This window comes from Leptopilina heterotoma, unplaced genomic scaffold, assembly GCF_015476425.1.
Source record: "Leptopilina heterotoma isolate Lh14 unplaced genomic scaffold, ASM1547642v1 Lhet_188, whole genome shotgun sequence".
Classification (NCBI taxonomy): Eukaryota; Metazoa; Arthropoda; class Insecta; order Hymenoptera; family Figitidae; genus Leptopilina; species Leptopilina heterotoma.
Window position 1 is genome coordinate 427,251 of NW_025110907.1, and position 27,155 is coordinate 454,405.

Genomic DNA, 27,155 nt, shown 5'->3' on the forward strand with positions numbered 1-27,155 from the left:
TATTTAGGTTTTTTTATTCATCATCTATTATGAAATAGATGATCTTGGCTGTTTTATTCATCATTTAATATTAATAACCTTTTTGGGTTTGTATATCTATTTGGGTTTATTAATCATCACCTAATATAAAAAAAGCTCTGGGTTGTTCTATTCATCATCTAATATTAATAACACTTTTGTGTTGTTAAATCTTTTTGGGTTTGTTAATCATCATGTAATATGAAAAAATTTATGAGATTGATTAACTGGTTGGATTGTTTTATTCATCATGTAATATTAATAACAGTTCTGGGTTTGTATATCTGTTTGGGTTTTTAATTATCATCTAATATGAAAAAAGTTCTTGGTTGTTATATCTATTTAGATTTTTTTATTCATCATCTATTATGAAAATCTTGGTTGTCTTATTAATCATCTAATATTAATAACCTTTTTGGGTTTCTATATGTATTTGGGTTTTTTAATCATCATCTAATATGAAAAAAGCTCTGGGTTGTTTTATTCATCATCTAATATTAATAACAGTTTTGTGTTCTTAAAGCTATTCGGGGTTGTTAATCATCATCTGATATGACAAAAGTTTTACGTTTGTATATCTATTCAGGTTGTTTTATTCATCATCTAATATTATTAACACTTTTGGGTTTGAAAATCATCTAGTATGAAAAATATTCTACGATTGTATAACTGTTTTGTTTTAATCATCATTTAATATAAAAAAAGTTCTGGGTTGTGTTATTCATCATCCAATATTAATAACAGTTCTAGGTTTGTATAACTGTCTAAGTTGTTTTATTCATCATTTAATATTAATACCATTTCTGTATTTGTATTTCTTTTCTTGTTTTTTAATCATCATCTAATATGAAAAAAGTTCTTGGTTCACAATCTATTGATTTTTTTATTCATCATCTATTATGAAAATCTTGGTTGTTTTATTCTTCTAGTATGAAAGTAGTCGAAACTTTTTTATTTTTCTTTTATCGAGAATTCCCCAGAAAAGTGATTCAAAATAATTGGCATTAATTTCTATCTAATGATTTATAAAACGAAGAGGAATATTCATTATTGACAAAGGAGCAATTGATTAAAAATTATTACTCCCGAGAGTTGTTCTCATGATTCTCATAATATGAAATCGAGAGATTCATATCACTCAATAGAAAAACGAAAGTTCGTTAACCACATTAATGAGGAGAATTGTGGGAAAAATTTGACAACGATAAGAATTCTTTTTTTTTTGACTCTCAGTTGTTTACATCTAGAAAGCGTCATCTACCAACCACTCATATCTAGCAGAAACACGTTTCTTGTCAGTTATACTCAATTGCATAGCAACTCAATTCCTTAGAATGACTGTGCGTCAATTTTTTAATAAAAATCCTAGATTTTCGAATGTGAAAAAATTTCTAGTCGATGTGGTGGCAGATCTCTGGACGAGCCATATGGACTGTTTAGCTATTTGTTTTTCTTGCAAACTCCAGATGTTTATCGTCGACAGGAGCGGTTTCCGGCGGGAAAGCGTCGCAAAAGAGCCGAGAGGGACTCAAGAGAGAAGGTTGTCTCTAAAGATATAAAAGAAGGGATATAAGACCTCCAGTCTCAAGGGCACGCGTAAGTGCATCAAGGTCCACAAGTTGACTTGCAACTGCTCAAGCACATTATCACTATATCACGTGATGCAGATAGTTTTGCAAAACAAAACTTTTGATGTTAGAGATTAGAAACTTGTATTCTAATGTTCCTTGAAAATCTAGTCCACTGTTTTTTTTTCTTCTTTTTACTGAAAATAATTGGAAACAATTTTAAGGGCGTGACACATGGAGTGAGAAATTTGTCCGCAAGGCACTTTTCACTAGTGAGCACGAACGAGAGACATCAGTTCGATATGTGCAAGGTGTGGAGGCGGACAGAATGATTGTAAATAAAAAAGTAAAGAAGCAACAAAGTTCGCTTACCTTGCGTAGGTAGGTTCTCTCCTTAAACGCACTCCTTATACGCGAGTAGTGACACCCGCGCGCGTGTGCAACTAAAAGCACTCCATTATATGATTGCCATCCCTATATTCTATCCTCACTTTTCCTTCTTCACGATGAAAAATTATTCTTGTGAATCACGCATTTACACCGAAGAATGCCTTAAGGCTTCCAAAGCACGCGTCCTGATTAAAAGATAGAGGTGATTATAATTTTCATACACGAGAGAGGATAACCTTCGATTTATTAAACACTTTTAGCATTGTATTGTTATTTCAAGATTTTCTACGAGTATATTCTTTATTATCGCGATGGGAGAGTGAAGTTTTTTTTTCTACAATCTATAAAATCCGTAAATATTGAGATTGTAAAAAGTAGACATTTTATCGAGGACCCTAATCAGTTTGCTCTCTTATCGTGTTGGGTAAACGTTGGGAGACACTGTTGTCTGTTGAACTTTGTAGCTTGCTTTGTAGCTTGCTTTGTAGCTTGCTTTAAAGCTTGTTTTCAAACTTGTTTTGAAGCTTTTTTTTGAAGCTCGCTTTGAAGCTGATGATGGAACGTAAAATAATCTTGTATTGGTATCTACTTAAGGACTAGGGCCACAAAAAAAGCATTCTTTGGCTCTCTCCTTAATCTCTTGTGAAAATTACTGGAGACTCGTCGGACGAATGAAGATTTTTCTCTTTCGAACATCAAGCATGAATCATCGTTTACGAACAAAAGCCTGATTCGTTATCATGATGGTCTTGCTTTGTATACTCGGGTCTCCATTGACCCAAGCGTATATATATATTTGCGCCATGCCACAGCAAGAGACAACCGGATAAGGATATCTTTTCTGTTTATTTAAGCTTCTTAATCAAATCATTCTCTTTACCGGTAATCGTTCAGTAGCTTAAACTTCAAATTAGATGATAGTTCGAATTTTTTTTATTAAGTCCGCAGCTTGAATGTTTAAAACCCGAAATACTCTTTTTTTCTAAATAGGAAAATAATTTACAAAAACACTTTTTTCCTGGTTGGCGTCATGACTTCAGGTGCAAACTTTTTTAATGAAATCGAAACCTTATTGTCAAATGCGTACAGGAAAAAATTGAACTGAATATAATTTCAGTATGAAAAGAAATTGAATTTGAAAAGATTTATTTCCGGATCTTTTGTCATTGATCACAACTCAGGGTTGAAAGACTGTCGTGTCTCTCAATCCTTCGCCTTTGATGGCAAACATTTTAAGGGCAGTGCACAGTACTTTCTCGATAGCGCTCTCATGTTTCGCAGACTAGAAAAACCAATTGGCCATAAAAGACCGGATCGACAGCGAAGGGCACTACGAAAGAAATTTCTTCTTAGTAAATCATTGAGCGAATGTAGAAGTTCTTTTCAAGCTTCGATTCCTTAGAAAAAAAAGAAAAGAACTAAAATATCCAAAATTGTAGGCACCATAAAATTTTATTTAATATGAAGAACAAAAGTATAAATTCTTGATTGATTTAGAGCAATGTATCCGCGTCTAGTCAAAAATCACTACGTTTAAATTTCTATCTTTACTTTTTTCTGTTCTGCTCTGAATATCATTGTTTGCAGCATCGAATCGAGACTGTTTTTGTTTGTAATAATTCAGGGCTCAAACTAGGTTTGTAAATCGCGTAAAGGTCCGTAAATTTACTCGAAGACGGTAAGAGTCCGTTTTTTTTTTAAAAAAAAGGTCCGTAAAGCTCGTAAATAATAAAACTCTTTTTAGGAATTCAATTATTTTCATAAATAATAAAATAATCGGAGGATTTCAATTATTTTTAATACAATTTTTAAATCAATTCCTCGAATTTAAATAATTGAACTCTAGTAGAATTTTATAATAAAAATTGATTTTAAAATTAATTTCAGATAATTGAATACTAAAAGCAATATATAGCGTGAATTTTTTAGAAATAATTGAATTTTGAAAGTGTTATATTTGAAGTCTTTATTTTCTCATATATAATTATATTTAATGGAAGAGTTTATGAATAATTGGAATTTCGTGAAATTGAATATTGTAAACAAATGAATTTGAAAATTGTCAAAGAACTTTTTTTCGAATATAGATTCAATTTGTAAATTATATATTGAATTTTTCTATATAAATATATAACGATGGAAGAAAGTGTTTGGATATGAAAGAAATTAATTTTTCTCAACTTGGGTGTGGCTCCCTTTCTTTTGTGTCATTTTAAAAGACAAAGATTTCTTTCGAAACGACTGTTTTCTGTTGACTTCTGCCATACTAGAGTTGAACTTGATCCGTCATAATTCTCTTCTGTGGTTCTCCGCTTATCTCCCGAGAGTTATTACGCTGCTTTGTGACACAAAAGCCTCGTTTTCTCTTAAATTTATATCTTTATAGTGTATATATATATATATATACACTTTCCTGTTTAACCGCTTGACTAATCACGACGCGATGTGCACCTCACGTGTGCATGTTTAAAACTTCTTACGATCAACTTTGAAATCAGACTTGAAATCTTTAAACTTTTAATTACCGTTAATCTCGTAATCGAATCTACTTTAGTTATACAACTCTCATACACACGCATACTTGCGCCATCCTTATATGAACTCTTCAAAAAGTTTTTTAACGATAAACCATTGGGGTATTATTGCTTTCAAAGTTTCTAATTTGATCTATACTCGGAAGGTGCTTATTAATGTTTTAATTTATTGTCCATCATAGTTTTTCCTTTTTCGTCACTAATTTTCTTTAAAGTGAATGATTAGTGGATCAAAGGATTATTTATAAATTCAATAAGGCAGATAAATTGTATATATGGATCGCTATGAGTTATATTCATTAAATTTAAAAAAAAATATATTCTTTTAAAAATTCACCATCACAAAGAAACTTTCTCGGTTGAAGTGAAAGCATTAGTGCTAATGAATCCTGCATTTTTCGTTCGAAATTCATTTTGATATAATAAAACATTTTTTCTTCATTAGATTTCTATAGTTATTTTCTACTTTTGAAAAATTGTTCTGTTCTCGCTCCAATTGCTCTTGAAGAGTTCATAGTGTTTTCTTGAACTCCCTTTATTTTAATTATTCTTCTTCTTCTTCATCTTATTATTATTATTATAAGTAAAACTAATTAATTGCAAAATGGTTAAGAACTTAAGGCGTTGGTTTCCGTTTATTACCGTATGTATAATATTAAGAATCGTTCCGGTTTTGGAAAATTCCCGCATGACTGAATATCGACAATCTTTAATTATTAAATTCAGCTGATGAAGAAGAGGCACTTCCTTAGAAGGCTTGAAACCTTTTTAGACACGCATCGATTATTCGTGACTCGAAAAATCGTGTGATCACGTTTTTATTGCAAATCTTGTGTGTTTGTGTGTCCTTTTGTCTGCAAATTAGCTTCTGGTAATATTTCTTTCACTAAAGTTGTGGACAATGTTAGTTTGTTACGATCGTGGAAAATTATAATCAAACTAATTGTGAACACTTGTTGGAAATCGTGACGTCCACTTCTTGGAGAGAACCCTCAGGCCGAGAAATAACGTAACACGTTGATCGGGATTCTTGTCTGTCGACCAATTACGTGCAATGGAAAGCAAACTATATACACACACACCTCGCAGTGAAAACAAAACATGATTCAGGTCAACGGAATTGATACTTTTTTCGTGGTTTTTTTTTTTGTTATTGATGGTTGTTGTCTCAATGGAAAAAGAATAATTCATTTATTTTGGACAAGGATTAAAAATTTTAGAAACTTGTTCTTGTTTCGTTTTTTTTAAATTTAATTGCAAACTTATATTTCTTAAATATTTTAATTAATCTTTTTAACGTGGTCACTGTCTTTCAATAAGCAATTGTAGTCAATTTACCAACATTTTAGTAGAAATATTATGTTCCTATTTTGAATTTTGAAAATTCGACTTCAAATTCTTAATCAGCGACCCCAAAAACCCCCAAGTAACAACTTTTAAGCGAATCAAGTCAGTTTTTAAAAATTTTACCGCCATATTGGATCCACCATTTTGAATTTTGAAAATCCGACTTTAGAATCGTAATCAGCGACCCCAAAAACTCCCGAGTAGCAACTTTTAAGCGAATCCAGTCATTTTTTAAAAATTTGACCGCCATATTGGATTCGTCATTTTGAATTTTGAAAATCCGACTTAAGATTCGTAATCAGCGACCCTAAAAACCCCCGAGTAACGATTTTTTAGCGAATCCGTTGAGTTTTTAAAAATTTGTCCGCCATGTTAAATCCGCCATTTTGAATTTTGTAATTCTTTCCTTAAATACATAATCGTTGAGAAAGAAAATATAAAATTCTATCCTTATATAACGAGTTCCTTTTTATTTTATTCCATATATGGTAATGTTGGGGTTGTATTTTAGATTTTGTTTATCAAAGATTAGGTATTTAATGCCAGAATTGCAAAATTCAAAATGGTGGATTCAATATGGCGGACGACTTCCAAGAAAATTAACAAATTCTCTTAAAAATCGTTACTGGGGGGTTTTTAGGGTCGCCGATGACGAATCCAATATCAGATTTATCAGTTTACTATTAGTTTACAAAATATTGACAAATTCAACGGCTTTTAAAACATTAAACGACGATAAATTAGGGCAAAATAAAGCTTTTTTCAAATTTCAAAAGGTTTTTTAAAGCAGAAAAATTGTAGTTTTAAATGTGCCTTCAAACCCATAGTTAAAAAATTTTATCTTGACGTTACATGACTTTGGACATTTAGAACCATAGTGTAACGTTTTGAAGACACTTTTTTTTCAGGGAATTAAAAATTTAATTTAGCAGTTAATTTGTAAAATTATAAGAACATAGTCAATTTTGTTGGTAAGATTAATTAGGATCAGATTTTAGTTAAAGGTACTAATGGAGAAACAATTTGGAATCATACTGCAGTTATTAATTATTAAAGTAAATTATACAAAGTATTGCTTGAGAGAATCTGAATAAAAGACTGACAATGAGTATACCTGGACAATTGAAATCAACGAAGCATAAATGCAAAGAAGATGGTTATAGGCATTATATTTGCTTTTGCAAACACATATACGTGTGTGTAGTCGCAAAAGAATAGCCCAACAATATTATTTCATGCAAGAAAGTTCGCTGATTTCACTTCTAGTCTCGGATGCTTTATTGCAAATATAAATTGCGATTGTCGCTCCGATAATAAAACCGAAGTTGATAATTGATGGAAAAAATGGTTTATTGTGTAAGAATTGGAATTCCAAGAGGGAAATTCAAAACTGATGAAACTAATATTCATGATTATGGAGAAATTATAAATAGATTTTAAATTAAAATAGATTTTCATTTTTAGATGTAATTGTTTAGTAATTTAGTGTTTATTTTAGTAGTTTAGTGAAATATTTGAGGAACAAAGTAAAGCCTTAGTTTACAGTGGAGAAATTGATCCGGTTCTGTCTGAAGATACCTGCACCGACATTTTACCGACACTTTTAGCCTAGACTCTGCACAACACTTGCTTCCACCATATGGTTTGAGTCTGGGGTAAAAGTGTCGGTAAAATATCGGTGCAGGGATCTTCAGACAGCACCGGCCTAAATCTTTCTTATTTTCTGATGATTTCTTGACAAGTTTTCTTTTTGATTGCAGCAGTGTGGCAGTGGAACGACTGATGGCGTTGTGGTGAGTGCTGGTGGTGGTATGGATTGCATACCCCTGCGTCCTGGGCCGTTTCACTACTTGATCAACGAGCAGGCCAAGTCCCTGGTGGCACTCCAGGAGCTGCAGAATGAGGTCGGTGCTCTTCTCGAGTTTCGGGACCTCGTCATCGAGACTTTCCCAAACCTCAGGCACAAGATGGCGGTCTCGGTGGCAAATTCCAGCTCGGCGAATGCATCCGTGATGTCCTCGACGCAGAGTTCTCACATTCCCTTACCATTGTCAAGTCCATCGTCACGTAGAATAAGCGATTGGGACCCTGGAAAAGTAAGACGACGCGCGCCAAGAGAAGGCGAAACTTCAGCTACTTCTTCATTACCAAGAAGTCGTAGCAATTCCCACAGTGGAGGCAATAAGAACAGCGCGACCGTTCAGGATTCTGGCTTCAGTACGGAGACTTCTTCTAAGGATAGCGCCTCTACGGCGATACCAAGACCACCTAGTCCACGTCCAGTTTTAGATGAGGCTGAAGACGAATTATGGAATCTCCTGGATGTTATTCATCGAAAGGGTATAAGACTCAGAGAGGAGGTTGAGAGTCTTCAGGGTCGTTTAGAGAGTGTTGCTTCAGAGGACTTTGGTCTTTCGGGTGATGTTTTAGAGGCTGTGAAAAGAGTCACTGGATCTGATGATGATGACATCGATAGGGTTACGTGTGAGAAGGACACCGAGGTTGCTGAGTTACAGAGGGAGAAATTGCAACTCTTGGATAAAGTTGCTGAACTTGAGGCGGAGACGATATCGAGTCGGGCTAGAGCTCAGGAACTTCAGTCAGAATTGTCGGCTCTCTCGGCTATTAGAACTGGTTTAGAGGATCATCTACGTGCTGGGACTTTAGATGGATCTTACGCGATTCATGCGCCTGGTGCGCAGAGGATACAACCAATTTCACCTGTCATCACGACTTCATCCCCTAAGAGTAACATTAATATCAGGAGCAAGGGATCCGCTTTTGCCTCTGTGCTACCCACGAAAACTCAGAAAAATAGGTTTAGAACAAGGACTATAGAGAAAAATGTGGTGGCCAATGTGGTTACCAGGTCTATTGAGGACTTGAATGTAGAAGCTAATGTTAACGATAGGAGAGCAAGACTGGGAGCACTGGATTCCGTGCTCATTTCACCTACTAGGGTGGCTAACGTAAGAGAAGTCGATTCCAAGAAAATCGCCGCTATTCTTAGGGAGCATTCGCCTCTTGAACTCCAGCGGCACCTTATCACCACAACCGTCCATAATCAGGTGAGTTACCCCTTTCATTAACTACTGAGATTGGAGGGAAAAGTATTTGTCCATAGTTCTGGGAGAATACTCAAGTCTTTTTTTTTCACAGGCCTTACAAAAGAGACTGGACGAAGTTGAGAAAAGTACTGAAACACTCTCGGTAAGATTAGACAAAGCCCGGGAGGAAAACGACGATCTTAGATTTCAAGTAAGTAATACATTAATTAGAAATAAAAGAACGTCCAAGACACTCGACTTAGCAAAAAGCTCTTGTTCTGGTAGACTCACTAAAAACCCCTAACATCTTTGGATAGGCTTTTCTAATCCTACGAAACTACGGTCTACTTTTAACTTCGTAGGGGAAACCCCTGGGAATTTTTAAGCGACGTCATTACCAATCTACCTTAATCTATTTGTTAGTAACCTATCATATTTAGTCGCGATAATCATCTATTCTTGAGTCTCCTTCGCCTCCTGGAAGGCTTACCTGAAGACTCTGCAAGTTCCACTTCCGTGGACATGGTTTGTGTTTCCCTTGTCAGCAAACTTTTCTTTGCATAAAAAGCAGCTTGCGCTAAACTTATAAGGCCTTCAGTCTTTCTGCAGTGAAAGCCATCTTTTCAAAGTCGTCTTCGATTTTGATCAAAAGGCCTCCCTTTTGAGTAGCTCTTGCTTTGACAACCTTTGTGTGACTGACGTCTGGATTAACTTCTTTGCGAATTTTACCCAAAACGTCGGCATACGTCTTTCCTTGAGCGACTCCACTGACTGATTTTGATCAATAGGTCTTTCTTCTGAGTAGCTCTTGCTTCGACAACCTTTATGTGGCTGACGTTTAAATTAACTTCTTTGCGAATTTTACCCAAAACGTTGACACACGTCTTTTCTTAAGCGTTGCGAATGACCATAGTCGATCCTCTTATCCCTGTCTTCATAGTTTTTGCACGTAGTTGGCTTTGGTGCCTCCGTCGAATCCACATCCACTTTCCGCGAAGAACTTCCACCTTCGCCTGTCCGCTTTGGACTGCTAGAATTTTGTCGCGCACCTGTTTATATAGCCTAACGCCAGAGTGGGGAGCGCGGGACCTGGTAGTGGGGACGCTGGGGCGCTGATTGGCTAGTCGCCAAGTCAGGCGCGGCACAAGATAAAGTTTCGCCCCAAACAACAATATTTTCAGAATTTAAATTATCCACATAAATCAATAATTATATTTTGTCCATTGTCGTACTTTCCTTACACTAATAAGAAACGAATTACTTCCCCTTACACAATTTTAATAAAATCTCTTTTTTAGCTGGCGGAACGAAACATCGAATTGGAGGGAACGCGAGCCAGAGTACGAGTTCTGGAGCGTTTTCAACAGCGTCCGTCCACGGAAGGTGATTCAAATACCGAAACAGAATCAGAGTTGCCAAGATGCGAGCAGAACTGTCCTGAGCCTGGAAGTAGTACAGAATCTTCTCGCGATCATCATCAAGCCGTCGAAGTAAAGCCATCGCCACGTAGGCGACCTAGTCGAATTCCTTTACTTGGTGTCGCCAAAGCGAATGCACCAAAACCACCAACAACAACAACACACGCTAGAAACGACAGTAGAGAATCATTAAAATCACTTACCATCACACGAGCGACGAGGGACTCTAGTCGTGACAGTATGACGGGAAAACCCATCTCCAAAACGCGTGACAATAGTCGCGAATCCCTCAACAAGAGTCTATCAAAAACAACCGAAAGAACTAATGGATCCGCAAAGGAAACTGGCAAAGATTCTCTCAATAAATCATTGCCACGTAATAATTCCAATAAAGATTCATTGAGCAAGACGTCAATTCTTTCAAGGACAAGGGACTCATTGGAGTCGAATCATCTCGGGAGTTCATCTCCTGTGACTCCCCCACGTCGACCATCAGCTCCTGCTCGTCGATCTCACAGTTTGGCGCGAACCACAGTTGATAACGACACCGGCAAGGTACGGTCAACAAAGCTATCCTTTTGGCAGCTGCTGAAGTCACCTCTCTCCAACGGTTCGACCTAGTGCGACATACAAACAAAAAATTCATAAATAAATAAAAAAACCAATCGTCCTTTCTCTTTAGGGATATAATAGTCGCTTCTAACTTTTAAGCTGAACGTACAATTGTCCATCCAGGGTCAGCCAATAAAACTCACAACCACTACTGACACTCTTCCTTTCGCAGAGCGAGATTTCTAAATTACGTTCTTTCCTGATAGTGGATTTCTTCAAAAAGGGTTAGAATACTCCTCCAAAACTGTTTGGTGTTCGACTGGAAATGTTGCAGGCTGGGTGACGAATGACCGTTATCGTCACCTGGTGGGTACTCCAGTGTTACCACCCCTCTTTTATAGCAACAAGTATTTCAAGATATTCTATTCACCCCCACGAATGAAAAAGAATTTTACGTTTGCAATCCTTCTGCTTTGGCTTTAAATTCTTTTTCTATCTTCTGGACGAAGATAGGAAAATAATTTAAAGCCAAAGCAGAAGGATTGCAAACGTAAAATTCTTTTTCATTCGTGATGGAGGGTTGGCAACACTGAAAATTTCCAGGGAATCCCCTGCAAAAATAAGTATTCTTGCAGGGGATTCCCTGAGGAATTTTGTGATTCCCCTTGTTTCGTCTCACTCTCATCTATGTAGAGATAGTGAGTCGAAAGTGGCGCCAATTCGAACTAATGTCCGCTGGTCAACTAATAGATCACTTAACCTCTAATTCGTCCACTTTATTTCTTTTCTAAAATCGTTTTCTTGATAAATTACTGTGAACAACGAGAGGAATCAACTAATAATTATTAATGTTTATGTTGACCAGTAATTATTGGCTAATGTTAATAATAACCATTAATTAATGGATAATATTAATATTAATCATCGTTACCTTAAAGTTTTTAAATGCAATTGTCTGATTTTCAGTCGAATATTAAAGCAGAACTTTGGGAATTATTATTTTGTGATAATAGAACCAAATTAGAATTTTTTTTTCGTCAATAAATGAGGAAATCCGCTATTAGGAAATACGATCTCTGGATTAAGGTCTCTTCTCTGCTTTACGTTACTACTAGTTACTACTCGCTCCACTGCCCTTCTTGTTACCAGTGCCTTTAGAACGGAGGAATTGTGATTCTACGCTCGACATTTTTCTTCTCACTTTGACTCGACTCGACGCACACGTAAATTTGTTACCATCTTTTTTTTCTAGACTTGGTGCAAATAGAGAAAAATCTAAAATTTAATTTAATGCTTCTTCATAAATATATAATTTTGCCTAATTTTCAATTTGTCGTTAAAGTCCATTTTGTGAATTTTTTTTTTCTTTTTGAATACACGCACAAAAATTTGTAGAAAAGTCAATGAGAAATCTTCACTGCACCAGGCTAGTTTTTTTTTATACACTGTGTAGGCGTTATGATAATATTGAAAGAGAGGAGAAAATAACTTGGAAATGTAATTTCATAATCGACAAAAAAAATGACAATTGTACTGCACAAATAAGAAAAAAATAGATTAGACGGACGTTTCAATAATTTTTTTTTTCTAAACTAAAAGTAAAAAAAACGACTACGATCCACTACGAAAAAGTCTAAACTGGAGCGCAGGCGAGTGTGCGTTCGAGAGTCCATCATGGCCAAGAAATTATGAAAATGGCCCCTTCTCGCGTTCTTCGTCGGTCTCTCGTAAGTTATGCTTCTTTTATTATCATTTGCTTTTTGATGCTTCTCTTTTTTGGATTGGTGAGCTTGATCCTGCGGTGGCCTCATCACTCCTTGTAGTTTTATTATTTATTTTATTCGAAAACCAGTAGAACTGTATGCTAGTTGAAACCTTTTTTCTTCGCCAAAAATAAAAAATTCCTTTGGCATGTGCATGCACGTGTGATCGTCGAACAACTATTATTCTGGTAAGAATATTCAAATGCTTCTCCGAAGGATTTAGTTTGTAAATTATATAATTTAAAACATCTAAAGTAGCTAGTGAGCTGTATAAAAAGTCATCAAGAAGACTTTTTCTTATTGCAATTGAAGCTTTGCTCTTTTTTTTATTGCTGTGACGTCTTTTTTTGCTTTTAAGCATTTTTTTTGTGGTAATTATCAAATTTAAAGAAGGAACAAATTCTGCTTTGTTTCTGGGCTGAAGAAAGATCGTCACTGAAGATTATTGTGGTACTTCTACAATAGGAGCCAGTGGATGCGCGCGCAACTTGTTGCCAACTTAAAATGTTAAACACCAGTTGGTAATTCGTCGATCATGACTGGCGGCTATTGTAGAAATACCTTTAAAGGCTATTAAACAAAACTGCGCATGACAATGAAAGCGCGGTAAATTTAAAATAATTTTTTAAATAAATTTTTAACTTTTCCACTGACATCAAAAAGTGATTTTGTCTTTTTATCTCTATAAAGATCTCTATAAAGAAAAATTTAAAAAATTTAATTTAAAAAAACATCTATTCACTAAATTTAATTTAAAATATGTCATGCGCAATTTTGTTTTATTCTAAACTTGTTTCTTTCGATTAAAAAGAAAATGCAAACGAATTTTTGAATAATTTTGCTTCCGGTATTTTGCGCATATTTAGACACCTAGGAAAATGTATAACGAAATTATTGTAAAATTGCAAATAATATTCAAGTAGTTTGCATGTTATTTACTATTTTGATATTTATTATTTGGAAAATAGGTGTAAATTCTGTAGTATTTCTCAAATATCTTTTTTTTCTCTCAAACAACTTTTTCAAAAATTATTTTCAGCTCACTTGACACAAGGTCCCTTCACCCCTAAATCACATTCACTTTTTTCTTCTTTAGTCTTAAGTTATTCACAAAATACTCCACAAAAATTATTTTTTTGCGAATTCCTTTGTATATCGTCTTGCCTTTTTTCCTTCTTTGTATTGTTTTTCTTTTTTTTTTAATTGTGCAAATATTTTAAGATTATTATGTACAAATATTTGCTAAAAGATTGCTTTTATTTTAGTATATATATATGAAAATCCCATTTTTTGTTTTTGGGAAAATTTTGTTCTTTGCTTGAACTTTTGGAAATTTGCTTGACGATTTTTATGATTATTTAAATATAAATTTTTTCTATTTATATTTTTTTGTGATTATAAATATTTTTTGTGAGCTATTTTTCCATTTTTATAATGTTACAGTTTGTTGATAATTATATTTTAAGTCAAATCGAAATTTTTTAATTGGACTATTTTTCTTTTCAAAAGCAACATTCTTCTAATATAATAGGGAATAATTGCAATATTCAATATTATTATTTTCTGCAATTTTTTCAACACCAAAAACTCACACATAATTTTTCACTGCAAATAATGTTTGTTCATTTTTATACAAATTGTTTTTTTTTAATTTTTATTCTTTTCGATTTAATTTGTTGTATTAATCCTTTCGTGCCCACGAGAAACCTAGAAAGTGGATTTTTTAAAAATGTGTTACTCTGGGGTTTCTGATTACGAATCTGAAGTCGGATTTTCAAAATTCAAAATGGTGGATCCAGTATGGCGGACAATTTTTTTCAAAATTGCTCAAAATTGCATAAAACTTATTACTCGGGGGTTTTTGGGGTCGCTGATTACGAATCTGAAGTCGGATTTTCAAAATTTAAAATGGTGGATCCAATTTGGCGGCTGTATTTTTAAATATTGCTCGAATTCGCTTAAAAGTTACTCGGAGATTTTAAATTTTGTAAATGGTACATTTATGAACCAGAGGCACGAAAGGGTTAAAGAATTTATTTTTAAAAAACACACTTGTCGCATTATATGTGAAAATAGTTTTTTATATTTAAAATTTGACACACAAGCACATTAATGTTTTTTCTTTCATGACAATGTTGAATTCGTGTGTACAATCTTACATTTTATTTGCTATTTTATTTGCTGAAATATTTTATATTAGTTGCAGTGGCGAAAAAAAATACATACAACGACCACCTGTAAAAAAAAGATTTCAATTGAAAAGAAAACAATTTTATTGCGGTAAAAAAAAATAATTTGATCGATGATTTCACACTTTCTCGCTTAGCCTAGAAAATAAAATATGCCTTGTAGGTTTTGAAAATTCTTCAAAATTAACTGTAATTTTCATTATTTGCAGAATATTGCAGTCATTTTTTCTTTATCAGAGAATATTGTGAGAAATGCAAAAGCAAAATGTACAAATTTAAAATTTTTAAAATACTTGTATAAAAAAATGATTTTATATTGTCAGCTTGAAAAATTTCGCTACCGAATATGGAAGATATCTCATAAAAAATATTTCCAGAAAACCTTTTTGACGATTTAATTAGAGTGTGAAATAAAAATAAATTTTCACAATTTTTTTTTTTCTTTGACTAAATCAATTTTTAATTCAATGTACGCAAATTGAAGAAAATTTCTTTTGAAATTATGAAAATATTTTGTTTTTCTTTTCTTTCCAGGCCTATTCCGATGCACCAGATTCATGGTGTTCGAGTAGCGGCAGTTTTCATCGTAGCGAATTTTCTTTATATCCGGATTCATTAAATCAGGAAACATCATCGGTAACTGGTTCTACGCGAGTGGAATTTATCATTGGATCGCCAACGAGAAGATTTCGTCCTAACGCCCCTTGGACACCGCGTTATTTCGATAGTATCGACTCAACGGCTATTGCACTCGAGAGTCTCATGACCGACGAATTTCCACCTCGACGTGGTGAAGCTCTAGCCGAATGCGATTCACTCGAACGTCATCCAATTTCAAGTGAAGTGTGAATTAATGTTTTTTTTTTTTGTTGTTGTTGTTCACAATCGTTGAGAGTTTTAAACAATTTAACGATTAAAAAATCTTTATTATAAATTAAAAAATTAATACCAAGAAATTACAGTCGAAAATAGCGTCGAATAGAAGTTTCAGGGTACGTTTTAGGTTGATAGGCTCTTTTTCGATCGATTTACGTGGAAATGGAAGGAACTTAAAGCTTGAAAATTTGCCAAAAGTTGGAGAAGGTACAAAATAATGTGCCTTTGCTATTATTTTGTTAAACTTCGAAAAAAAATTCCAAAGTCGGTAAAGTAGATTTCGTTCTAAAAGTCTTTTTTTCTCGAATTTTAACAAAAATACGCAGGTGCACTTTATTTTACGGATCAAAACAATTTTTGACAAAATTTCGAGACGATTTTCAATAAATGTTTATTATTCTAAAAGCAACGTTTCGTGAATCTTAAGGGTAGGTCAAAGTCCCGTTTTTTAAAAACTCGCACGACTTTCACCTGTCATTAACGATTCAAACGAATATGAAATTTACTTTTTAAAAAAGAAATGAAATTGTTTACTCGAAAACGGCGAAATCTGATAATAAAATAGGTAAAAGAAAAATAATTAATAATTATCATTTTTCGGCGAGTTTTCAAGAATGAGTTTGCTTGGCAAACTTTGCATTACTTGGATATAATACGATTAAAGATTTCGTTCTAATTAATTAAATTAACTACTAAGTTATTTTCTTTTTAGATAAATAATATTTTTTTCCATTCTGCAATGATTCGATGAGTCTCTTAAAGAAAAAAAAAACCGTACCAGTGTCTAATCGATAAAAGCGATTTTGTTACGCGGATGGAATTACAAACCGTAGGAGGCAATATTTTCTTTACTTACGGATTTTATAAGAAATTTTTAAATCTGTCTGACAATTTTCACTCTTTGATAAATTTGTCAAATAAGACTATTTTTCAGGTTATGTTTGTATTTTTCTAAATGAAAATAAAAAGGGATAAATTCAATAAGTCAGTGATATCTAAGTCCTGATAAGATTTAAAATTATTAAAAACTAATTTTAGTTCTGAATAATTAAATTTCTAATGAATTTAAAAAGAATGCAAACATAACCTCAAAATACATTGCTTCTTTGGTATTTTTCTTCGAAACAAATCGAAAATTTAACTTTTTAATTGACAGAATAAAAAAAAAAGAATTGACAGAAAAAAATTTCAATTATGAGTGAAGAAAATGAAAATAAAAATCAGTTGAAAACTGATTATGAAATTTAAAAATATGAAAAATATTCATTCCATATATTATGAAAATTTACAAGTATTGCATTCCAAGAAGCATTTCTTGTATTACCTGTATAAAAATATTGTGATTTTATTGTTTTAATATATTTTTATTGTATAAAAGTATATAGGATCGACAAAGAAATTTGAAAAAACCAAAATTCTCTCTAAAATGAGTTAAAAAAAACACTTTTTTTTAATGTTGTGTGTTATTTCTTCGATGCTTTGCTTTTAATTTTATGTTATTGTTGAAAAAAAAATCTCTATTAAGTGAATAATTGATTTTAATTATTTTGTTAATGAGATATTAGGGCTTTTAATTTTGTAAAGAAAGAGAAAAAAAAGAAAGAAGAAAAAGAAGAAAGAATTCTTTCTTTCTATTTTTTTTCTTTTTTTCTTAGAAGGAAAGAAAGAGAGAAAAAAAGAAAAAATATAATGAATGAAGGAAGAAGAAAGAGAGAAAAAAGGAAAAAATATAATGAATGAAGAAAGAATAAAGAGAAGAAAGAACGAAAAGAGAAAGACAGAAGAAATAAGTAAAGAAAGAGAAAATTGAAGGAAAGAAGGAAAGAAAGAAAAAATTTTCTGGCAATGTTTTCAAGAACTTGACATATCATGCGGGCGAGTTAGAATTTTATTTTATATAATCTCAATCGAATATTATTTTCTCTTTAAAAAATTATGTTGATTAGTGAATTTTTATGTATTTTGCGCACCTAATGCGCAAAAGAAGCACGTTAATTCATTTTATAAATAAATTTGTAACGCGCTCCGAAGAAGCAATAAATTTTAGGTTATGTTCATAATTTTTTTTTTTTAAAGAAAATATCAACTCTGAATTTAAATCACTTTTTACCCAATTTCTTTTGAATTAAATATATAATAAAAATCTGATTTCAGTTTTAAATTGAACAGAAACTTTTAAGTGCAAACATAACCCTCAAATTTCTTGCTAAGTACCTTTCTTCAGTGCGCGACACATATTTAAAATATTGTATTTTTTTGCAAAAATATTCTTTTTATTGTGACTGTGATTTCTTAGAGATTCTCTTTGAATGTTGAATCAAAGATTTTGAATTTATTCTGTTCCTCTTTTTTTTAAAAACGTAATTGTTATCCGTTAGGAAATAAAAATCACATTAACAATCAAAAATCAACACGCGAATTTTCTTCGAAAAATGTAGAATATAATATATTTAAAAAAAATGAGAAAAGGAAGTAATTTAAAAATATTTAATTTATATTTTGATTAAGTGAGAATTCATATTCTGTTTATGCAAAATGAAAAATCTAGAAGAAAAAGTGTAAATATTTGTATAATAATCTTTTCTGATGTGTTAATTTTGTTAATTTAAACTTTTGAAGAAAAAGAAATTTTTTATTTTGTTTGTTTGACGCAAAAGAAAAAGAAAAATTTGCGCTTTAGTGAAAAAATGATAAAATTGCAAACTTGTGAATCTTGTGATTAACGTAGATAAGTTAATAGGAACTGAAGGATATTATACTTATTGCGTTAGTGCCTCTCATCTTAACGCTGTGTAAACCAAACTATGTAAGCAGAAGACGTGTGCCGCCGCCGGTGTTTTTCATTAATTGCGTCCTGCTTCCTTTTTTTCTTTATTATTATTATTATTTTTTTTTTTACATAAGTAAATCGACACAAAGAAAAAAAATGCTCACATATTATAATTCATGCAGTCGGTGGACTCTAGTGCCCCTGCAGTGTATTTTGCTGCCTGCTGGAGGCTATTATTTTTATACATTAATATTATCTTGTAAGACTTAAAAAAAATATTGAAAAAAGCAGCAGGTGAGAGAGAGAGAGAGAGAGTGAAAGAATATAAAAAAAAGCTTTGCAATGGTTTTCCATTTTTAATGCGACGACGACGTCCTCTTATATTCCAGACACTTTTAGATTTAAAGATTATATTTTTCATTTCATCATATTGTTGGAATTGTTATAAATTCAGTTCAACAATCATATGAATTTGTACATAAAAAGAAAGAAATGAGCGATGTAGTTTTAATTGTAAATAGGAAATTGTATGTAACGAAAATGCGATACCGTGATACACATATAAATAAAGTAAAATTATGCAGAAGTGGGTCCAATTATTTATTTAGAACTAAAGTCTGCAACGTTTTTAAAAAAGAAAACTAAGACATTTGGCTATAAATTTAAATTATTTAAGAGATGAATTGGAAAAAAGTATTTTATAATTCAGGGTTGCCATAGGTCAGGAAAATCAGGGAATTCAGGAAAAGTCAGGGAAGGTAGAATTGGTTAGGGAAAAGTCAGATATATTCTTTTCAGAAATTAAGTTATTTTCAAAAAATAAAAAAAAAATTGTCAAAATTTTAATTATCTTTTATAAAGATTCAATTATTTTCATAAATAACAATATTCATCACAAGAATTCAATTATTTTCAAAATTAATAAAATTCTTCGCCAAAAATTCAATTATTTTCAAAAAATAAAAAAAAAATTGTCAAAATTTCAATTATTTTTATAAATGAATATCAATATTCTTTGAGAAAATTCAATTATTTCCAGGAATTTTAATAAAATTCATTGTAAAATTCAATTATTTTCATAAATAATAGGTATTCATCATGAGAAGTCAATTATTTTCAAAAGTAGAAAATTCAATTATTTTCAAAAATTTTAATAAAATTCATGTCAATTATTTTCAAAAAATTTTCTTAATTCAATGATTTTCAATATTCTACTATTTTAATAAAATTTCACAAAACAATTCAATTATTAAAACAAAATTTTCATAAAATTCTGCACAAAGATTCAATAATTTTCAAAAAAAAAATAAAAATTTTACAAGAATTGAATTATTTAAATTAGAATTTGCATAATTTTTTTTGAAAAAATAAAATGTGTTAAAATTTTGCATAAAATTCTTTTCAATAATTCAATTATTTTCACAAATAATAAATTTAATTATTTAAAAATTTGTTGATGTAATTATGTATCTATAAGATTTGAATTTTATGAAACATTCAATATTATATTCAATAAATTATCTATGTTTTGTATTTAAATAATTTAATTCTCGTAGAATTTTCTAATAAATTTGATTTAAAAACTAATTTCAGTTAAAGTTTTAGATAATAATTGAATTTTCGAGAATTTACTACTAATTGCAATTTTTTTTTTTTAGAAATAATTGAATTCTTTAAAGGTTTCAAATTAAAATCTTTGAAAATTTGAATTTTTCATATAAAAAATAAATAAAAAAAAAAATAAAAAAATAAAAAAAATAAATAAATAATAAATAAATTCAATAGAATTCATTTTCTTCAGAAAGCTTAATCGAAATTTTTTAAAATTATTTCAAATGTTTATTTTCTAACGTATATTTAATTGAAATATTTCTGCAAAATTGAAACTTCACATAAAATTGAATTGTAAACAAATGGATTTGAAAATTCTTAAAAAGAACTTTTTTAAAAATGATTAAAAATAATTGATTTAACGAAGAATTTTATTCAAAAATTGTAGAAAATAATTATTGATTTGAAATGATGAAAATAACAATTAATGTAATAATTTTTAGAGTGAGACAGAATCAGGGAAAAACAAAATTATTATGGCAACCCTGTAAATTATTTTTAAAATCGTTGCAGAATTTAGTTCATCTTTAATTATTTATTTATTATTTTTATAATTTTTTTTTTACTAGCCTTACAGTTTTTACTGATGATGATCTCGTTACTCTATTCATGATTTTAGTTTCTGACAAATTAGACTTTTGATATAATGATGAATTTTAATTAGTGATGCTGATTTCTTTTGTGTGTACTTAAATCCAAAAGTACTTAAATCTTTAAAACATGATTTAAATCCAGAAGTACTTAAATCCTTAAAACATGATTTAAATCCAGAAGTATTCAAAACATGAAGTCATGATTTAAATCCAGAAGTATTTAAGACCTTAAGACATTATTTAAATTAAAGATAAGTTTGAAGAGTTTTAGTCTTAGTTAACAGGTAAAAGGTTTTAATAAAACAAAGTGAACTGTATGCTGGACCCTAAAGAACTGACTATGAAATAGAGCTAAACAAAAAAAAACCCATACATTTTAGTCTTAAACCATTAAAAATAATTGCCACTGTCTTCAGTTGTCTCTATACTAGATGCTTTTAAAAATACATAAGTTGTATTTCACTAATGTGGAAACGATAATTAACTTATGTACTCTTCTCCGTAAACCATTAGAAATGATTTTCGCTCTTCATAGCACACACCGAGAATCATTATAAATTCATTTCTTCCCGGGAATTATGTTTCATTATCATCTATAAGTCGCGAGACTCGAACATTAAAAATTCCCTTTTATAAAAGACTCTTTTCAACAATATGAGAGTTTATTTCAATCGCTGGATTTTAGTACATTTCAAGACCTAAAGAAGTTAACAAATAAAATCTACATAAAATTTTACCTTCCTTTTAAGTCTTTCTTTCTACAAATCAATTTCAATCCCTTTCTTTCTTTTAGTCCCTTTTTTAAAAATTTAACTTTTAATTCCTTCACTTAAAATTTATCTTTGAATTTAACTTTTGGTTCGATTTAAGGTTAAATTTAAATTTAGTCAATGTCTATAATTTAAATGTTCGAATTTAGAGAATTCCGAATAAAATTAAGTAAAGGAAGATGGAAAAATTAAAAAATGTTAAGATTGCTGAATTCTCCTTGAAGACCATGTCTTACTTTGGAGGGTGGAGACCGACATTTTTAACATCGGTTTGGGCCATTAGACTCTATACACTCTACAGTATTATTGTTTTATGCAATAATTTTCTTTTTGTAATAAGCTTTTTAATAAGTCTCTATCAAAATAGACACAAACCGGAAGCGATTATAAGGGACATAATTTTTTTTACAAGTACTTTTTTAATAACGTTAAAACTAGCATATTTAAATATCCATCGACAGGATGTCCTTACATTAGTGAATTTATTTTTACAAGAACATTACCTTCCTTGTAATGATGAAGAAGTTGTTATTTATAAAAAATTTCAGTATAGAGAAAGGTTAGTGAATTACTTTATAAATTTTTGGTACCCCCACAGTTCCAGAACTTTGCTAAAAATTTAAGAGAATTTCTAAAAATGAAAAAAATTTATTATTTTAGATTCATTGTACGCGTATTGCTCTCGACGACATTTATTACAACTTCGGTTTACATATTCTGGCCTCTAACAAATAGACAAGAAATGACGTTACCCTTAAAGAGATGGCTTCCTTATTCTATTAATTCGAAGGAAATATTTTGGATCACTTACATGTCGGAGTGTGTAACAACTTATTTTCTCGTTTTCATATATTCATCATTTGAATCGATAATAACGATTTTCATGCAATTAATTTGCACCCATCTTGATATTTTTTTGAAACGTCTTTTACAAACTATGGACATAAGAAATAATATTGGCGAGAAAGGAAGCATTTATCAGGAGGAATGTAAATTCTTAAAGGAATGTATCGATCATCATGTTGGTATTTTTTTGTAAGTTGAGATTATTTTTAGTTTTTAAATATATTTAATGTATTAAATATTTACATACTTTAATAAATTAAGCTTCTTTTTTCAAAAAAAAAAAAAAAAAAAAATTTTTAAAGTAAGAAATTGTGTTTATTTTACGTATTTTTTACTGAAAATAAATGAAAATGTAGAATGTACTGACACCGCTGTTTCTTTACTGCTCCGCGCTACGCATGCGCAAGCTAAGGGAGAGAGGGAACGTAGCCCCAATGATTGGCTCTCGCGCATCGGGAGAGAGAAACTCCCCCACCAGTATTCCTTCGCGCTGTATAAAGAAAAATAATTCGCACTTCTTTCTCTCTTATTCCCAAGCCTGTCGTAGAGTACAGACGTCTTTTCAGTCCAAAAAAATGATCACTTACTATTTGATTTAAATGAAAATTCACATACATAGAAAATACACTCGTACGTTATTAAATACAAATGTTTATTAATATTTTTTTTTCCACTAAATTGTAAATCTCTTTCTATTTCAGAATGGAAAAGAAGTTGAATGACATTTTTGGTTTTCTAGTCTTTTCCCAATTTTTTGTGTCAATTTTAAATTTATGCAGCACCGGTATTTATTTGACGAAAGTAAGTCCAAAGAATGGAGATTTCTGGTTGTCATTGATAATAATCAGCAATTTCACATGTCATATTTTTGTTTATTGCTTGTTTGGAGAGGAAATGACAAAGAAGGTAAATTATTTTTATTTTAAATTAAAGAACTTTGAATTGTATATTAAAAAATTGGAACTCTTAATTTATTGTAAATTAAAAAAATTTTACATTAGAGTTTGTCAATTACAAATGAAATTTATCAAATGGATTGGAATCTACTATCGATACAAACAAAACAAATATTAATAATAATAATGATGAGAGCCAATCGTCCCATTAAACTCACTGGCGTTTCTATTGTTGTCCTGTCTATAGAAACATTTTTTAAGGTAATTTTGATTAAAAAAAGAAGGTAGTCTACTACTATTATTTAATATTTCCTCTATTAAAAGTAGTTTTTGTATTTGGAAAAAAATTTGGAAGTATATAAACTGATTATACAGTTCTAAATAAGAAGCTATTTTAAAAAAAAAATTAATTTACCTGTTAATTTTTTTTTCAAGGTAATTAAAGCATCCTACTCATTTTTCAACGTACTGAGACAATCAAATTAAAAAGTACACAGGTACATACATAATTTTTAACTAGTAAAAAATAGAATTTTTTAAAAATAATTTTCTATTTTTACCGTTATAGCATATCGACTCAAAAGGTTCAATCGAAAATTAGAAAATAGGTCACAGTATCCTTACGATTACTGAAGTAATATTCAGTAAAAAATAATTATCGTAATAAACAATTAAATTTGTGAACAATTCTTGCATTTGTGCAATATGTGTAGCAAGAATTATAATTACTGTTCAGGTTGTCTTAAATATTTAGGTAACCTAGTTTTCATTTAAGACAAGATTTTTTTTTAATTGACAACTATTATATTGTCTGAATAAAAATCATAATAAACTTTCATACAAATATTAAATTAATTGCTTATTTAATTTGTCCATATCGTTTTTGTATAACGTCCTCTTTATTGTTTATTCCTTTTTATTGTTTAAAAAATCAACTCCCTTTACACTTCTCTATAATTTTTTTTTAAATTTAAATATGATTCTAATTAAATAAAACAATTGTGGATTATTATGTTAGAACAATATATTATTATTTATTTATTATTATGATTAAAAAAAAAAAAAAAAATTTCAAAAAAATAAATGAAAATAAATTAATAACAAAATATAAAATCCTGATGAAATTCTTTATTGTAGTATAAAGGCACTAGCGCTAAATACAGCAGAAACGTATACCAGAAACTTTACAGGCACCTAACTTTTCAGTCGATAAAGTTGAATTTATACTAAATTCCAGTACCAACAGCTATCAATTCGAGACTCTTTGGATAATAAACAATTTTCCACATTTCAATTTTACCATTTGTTACATTATTATTAACACACGGTAAATTGTTTATCCTCTACTGGAATCTACCCGCGATAATAATCTTTCAAATAATAATTTCTCGAAACACTCACAGAAGATAACTCTAAAAATTATATTCGTTAAATTTATAAATTTATGATTTTACAAATTATAAAATAATTAAATAAAAATATTAAACATAAAAATAAAATATTAAATATAAAATAATTCTTTAAATATAAAATTTATAATTTAACGAATTATGAAATAATAAAATAAAAATATTCAATATAAAATAATTCGTTATAAATATTATAAATATAATATTTACTTGAATCAACTAATATTTATTTAAATCAATTGAATTTGTATTTGCTTTAAATACTAAAATTATTGTTCCACCCACTAAATTTGAATTAAAAAAAATGTTTAGTTAATTTGAATTACTATTTGCTTTGGAGTTATTAAATTTTACTAATAAATTAGTAAAAATACATTAGTAAATTTAAAAGAATTTTTACTAATAAATTAGTAGAAATTACAATAGTACATTAGTAAATTTTACCAAATTTCTGTAATAAAATTTTATCACTATGACTAATTTAACAATAATTTAAATAATTTTGAATAACAAATTGTTTTTTTTTCAAAGTCACAAATATTGAAAAAAAAAATTTTTGTTTACATATCGCACTTATTTTGATAGTTGCAATGAATGTTGAGGAAAAAAAAATTGTTTAACATTATTATTTAATAATGTTATAAATAATTTTATAAACAAATTAAGAATTGACAATAATTTGAGCTGAAAAATAGTGTCTTCTTCCACTGACTTTTTTTTACTATTCTCTTTATGAATCTTTGAGGTGATAATTATTGACCACAATTATTTAACAACTTTATAAACAATTGTTATAAACAAATTTCAAATTAACAAGTAAATATGTAAAAATTTCGTTCTTTTCTTTACTATTTGTTTCTATAAGATTAATGAATCTTGAAACTTTAATTTACCTACTAATATTTTTCAATAAAGTTTTAAACAATTGTTGTAAACAAATTATATTTTAACAACAATTGAATATAAAAAAATAGTATTTTTTCTTTAATATCCTTTTTTCTATGTCATTTCTATGTGAGAGTAATGTCAATACCAGCACATTACCTTCAGTTATTGTAAATAAATAATTTGTTTACAAGAATTGTAAACAATTTATAACTTTGTTGAAAATATTTAGAATCAAATTTAAGTTTCAAGATATATAAACCCTATAGAAAAAAGGATATTAAGAGAAAAAACTGTTTTTTTATATTCAATTGTTGTTAAAATGTAATTTGTTTACAACAATTGTTTATAACATTGTCAAATAATAATGTTAAACAATTCTTATCCTCAAAATTCATTGCAACTATCAAAATAAGAGTTATATGTAAACAAACAAATTTTTTTTCAATATTTGTGATAAAAAAACAAATTTGTTTATAAAAATTGTTTAAAATGTTGTTAAATTACTCCTAGTGATAAAATTTTATCATAGATGTTATTTGTATAATAATTTTAGTAATTTATGATGAGAAGATGTGTCTAGAATTTATTTTTCTGACTATTCGAAATTTTTAGATATTTTGTCGGACATTTTTGAGCCGCCATTTTGAATTTCGAAAAAATTAAAATTTCTATTAAATTTATTTAAAGAAAATATTTATTATTCGAGTAAATATTTTATTTGTTAATAGACAAGTTATAATTTGAATGAAGAAAACATTTTTTCGCAGTGCTTCTTTTTCATTTAATAAAATTGTAAAATTTCTATATTCTATACAAAATTTTCAAATATTTGTAAGACATTTATTTCCTCTTTTTTTTTAATAGCATATTGTATATATAGAGAAAAGATAACATGTGCCTTCCTGAAACACGCGTGACATGTACAAATTGTGTGATTATGCAAGTCGTGACACAAGTTTGGTGGTCGCTACCTCTCTAAAAATGCGATTGGATTGATTCGAGTGATAAATTGTTCTTTCCCGCATTTTTTTCTTTTCATCAGTCTGAAAAAACATTTCCTAAATTTAATTCTTTATGTATAAAGATAACCACACACTTCTTCTATAATATATAACAAACTTTATCTTTTAGAAGAAAATTAGAATTTTTCTCCTTTTTTCTGTTTTAGGAATTATTTTTGCAAAAATGGGGAAAATTTTTTAAATATTTTCAATAGAATTTTAAAATATTTTTCCGATTTTAAAATCAGAGAAAAAAGTGTTATTTTAACATGAAATTTGGTGTTAAAACTATACAAGCAAAATTTTCTGTTATAGTTTAACACTATATTTGGTGTTAACCCCTTCACTGTCAGTGGGCTCTATAGAGCCATAAAAATGTCGTGCCCTGTATGTCCATGGGCTCTATAGGGCCATCGAAAAAAAAGACATTTAAAAGTTAACGAATATGGCTAAAAATCCTTACTCGGGGGTTTTCGGGGTCGCTGAATCCAAATCCGTTGTTGAAAATTCAAAATTCAAAATGGCGGCTTCAAAATGGCGCCCAAAAAAAATTTTTAAGTTAACGAATCTGTTTAAAAATACCTTAAAATGCCTACTCGGGGGTTTTCTAGGTCGCTGATTCCAAATCCGTGGTCAAAAATTCAAAATTTAAAATGGCTGCTTTAAAAA

The 27,155-nt window shown here is 29.9% G+C and overlaps 3 protein-coding genes across 7 annotated transcripts in view; all 3 read left to right on the forward strand.

Annotated features, from left to right (window-relative positions):
• LOC122500550 overlaps positions 1 to 16,830 on the forward strand; it is a 69,911-nt gene extending 53,081 nt beyond the window's left edge. For 2 of the 5 annotated variants that reach the window (XM_043609521.1, XM_043609523.1), the window contains 4 exons: positions 7,618 to 8,925; positions 9,017 to 9,115; positions 10,203 to 10,877; positions 15,361 to 16,830. In XM_043609521.1, the coding sequence (XP_043465456.1) occupies positions 7,618 to 8,925; positions 9,017 to 9,115; positions 10,203 to 10,877; positions 15,361 to 15,675 (2,397 nt within the window). In that variant the 3' untranslated portion in view covers positions 15,676 to 16,830. Of the gene's footprint in view, positions 1 to 7,617; positions 8,926 to 9,016; positions 9,116 to 10,202; positions 12,602 to 15,360 lie in introns of all 5 variants that reach the window. The other 3 variants (XM_043609522.1, XM_043609524.1, XR_006301491.1) reach the window with 2 other exon arrangements.
• A 4,566-nt stretch (positions 16,831 to 21,396) lies between these two features.
• Positions 21,397 to 22,485, forward strand: LOC122500544. The gene is made up of 2 exons (XM_043609513.1): positions 21,397 to 22,005; positions 22,107 to 22,485. The coding sequence occupies exons 1-2, from the start codon at positions 21,626 to 21,628 to the stop codon at positions 22,483 to 22,485; spliced, it is 759 nt and encodes a 252-aa protein (XP_043465448.1). The 5' UTR covers positions 21,397 to 21,625.
• A 221-nt stretch (positions 22,486 to 22,706) lies between these two features.
• On the forward strand, positions 22,707 to 23,873 carry LOC122500542 (putative odorant receptor 92a). The gene is made up of 4 exons (XM_043609511.1): positions 22,707 to 23,198; positions 23,294 to 23,449; positions 23,624 to 23,685; positions 23,757 to 23,873. The coding sequence occupies exons 1-3, from the start codon at positions 22,995 to 22,997 to the stop codon at positions 23,672 to 23,674; spliced, it is 411 nt and encodes a 136-aa protein (XP_043465446.1). The 5' UTR covers positions 22,707 to 22,994; the 3' UTR covers positions 23,675 to 23,685; positions 23,757 to 23,873.
• Positions 23,874 to 27,155: the final 3,282 nt, after the last annotated feature.

What these genes read in the sequence shown, in the direction of transcription:
- LOC122500544 (XM_043609513.1), top strand. Translation starts at nt 21,626, where the DNA reads ATGGAAAAATTAAAAAATGTTAAGATTGCTGAATTCTCCTTGAAGACC. An exon ending in AAATTTCAGTATAGAGAAAG is followed by an intron (nt 22,006 to 22,106) that starts GTTAGTGAATTA and finishes TTATTATTTTAG; the next exon opens with ATTCATTGTACGCGTATTGC.
- LOC122500542 (XM_043609511.1), top strand. Translation starts at nt 22,995, where the DNA reads ATGGAAAAGAAGTTGAATGACATTTTTGGTTTTCTAGTCTTTTCCCAA. An exon ending in GAGAGGAAATGACAAAGAAG is followed by an intron (nt 23,199 to 23,293) that starts GTAAATTATTTT and finishes ATTTTACATTAG; the next exon opens with AGTTTGTCAATTACAAATGA. An exon ending in CTATAGAAACATTTTTTAAG is followed by an intron (nt 23,450 to 23,623) that starts GTAATTTTGATT and finishes TTTTTTTTCAAG; the next exon opens with GTAATTAAAGCATCCTACTC.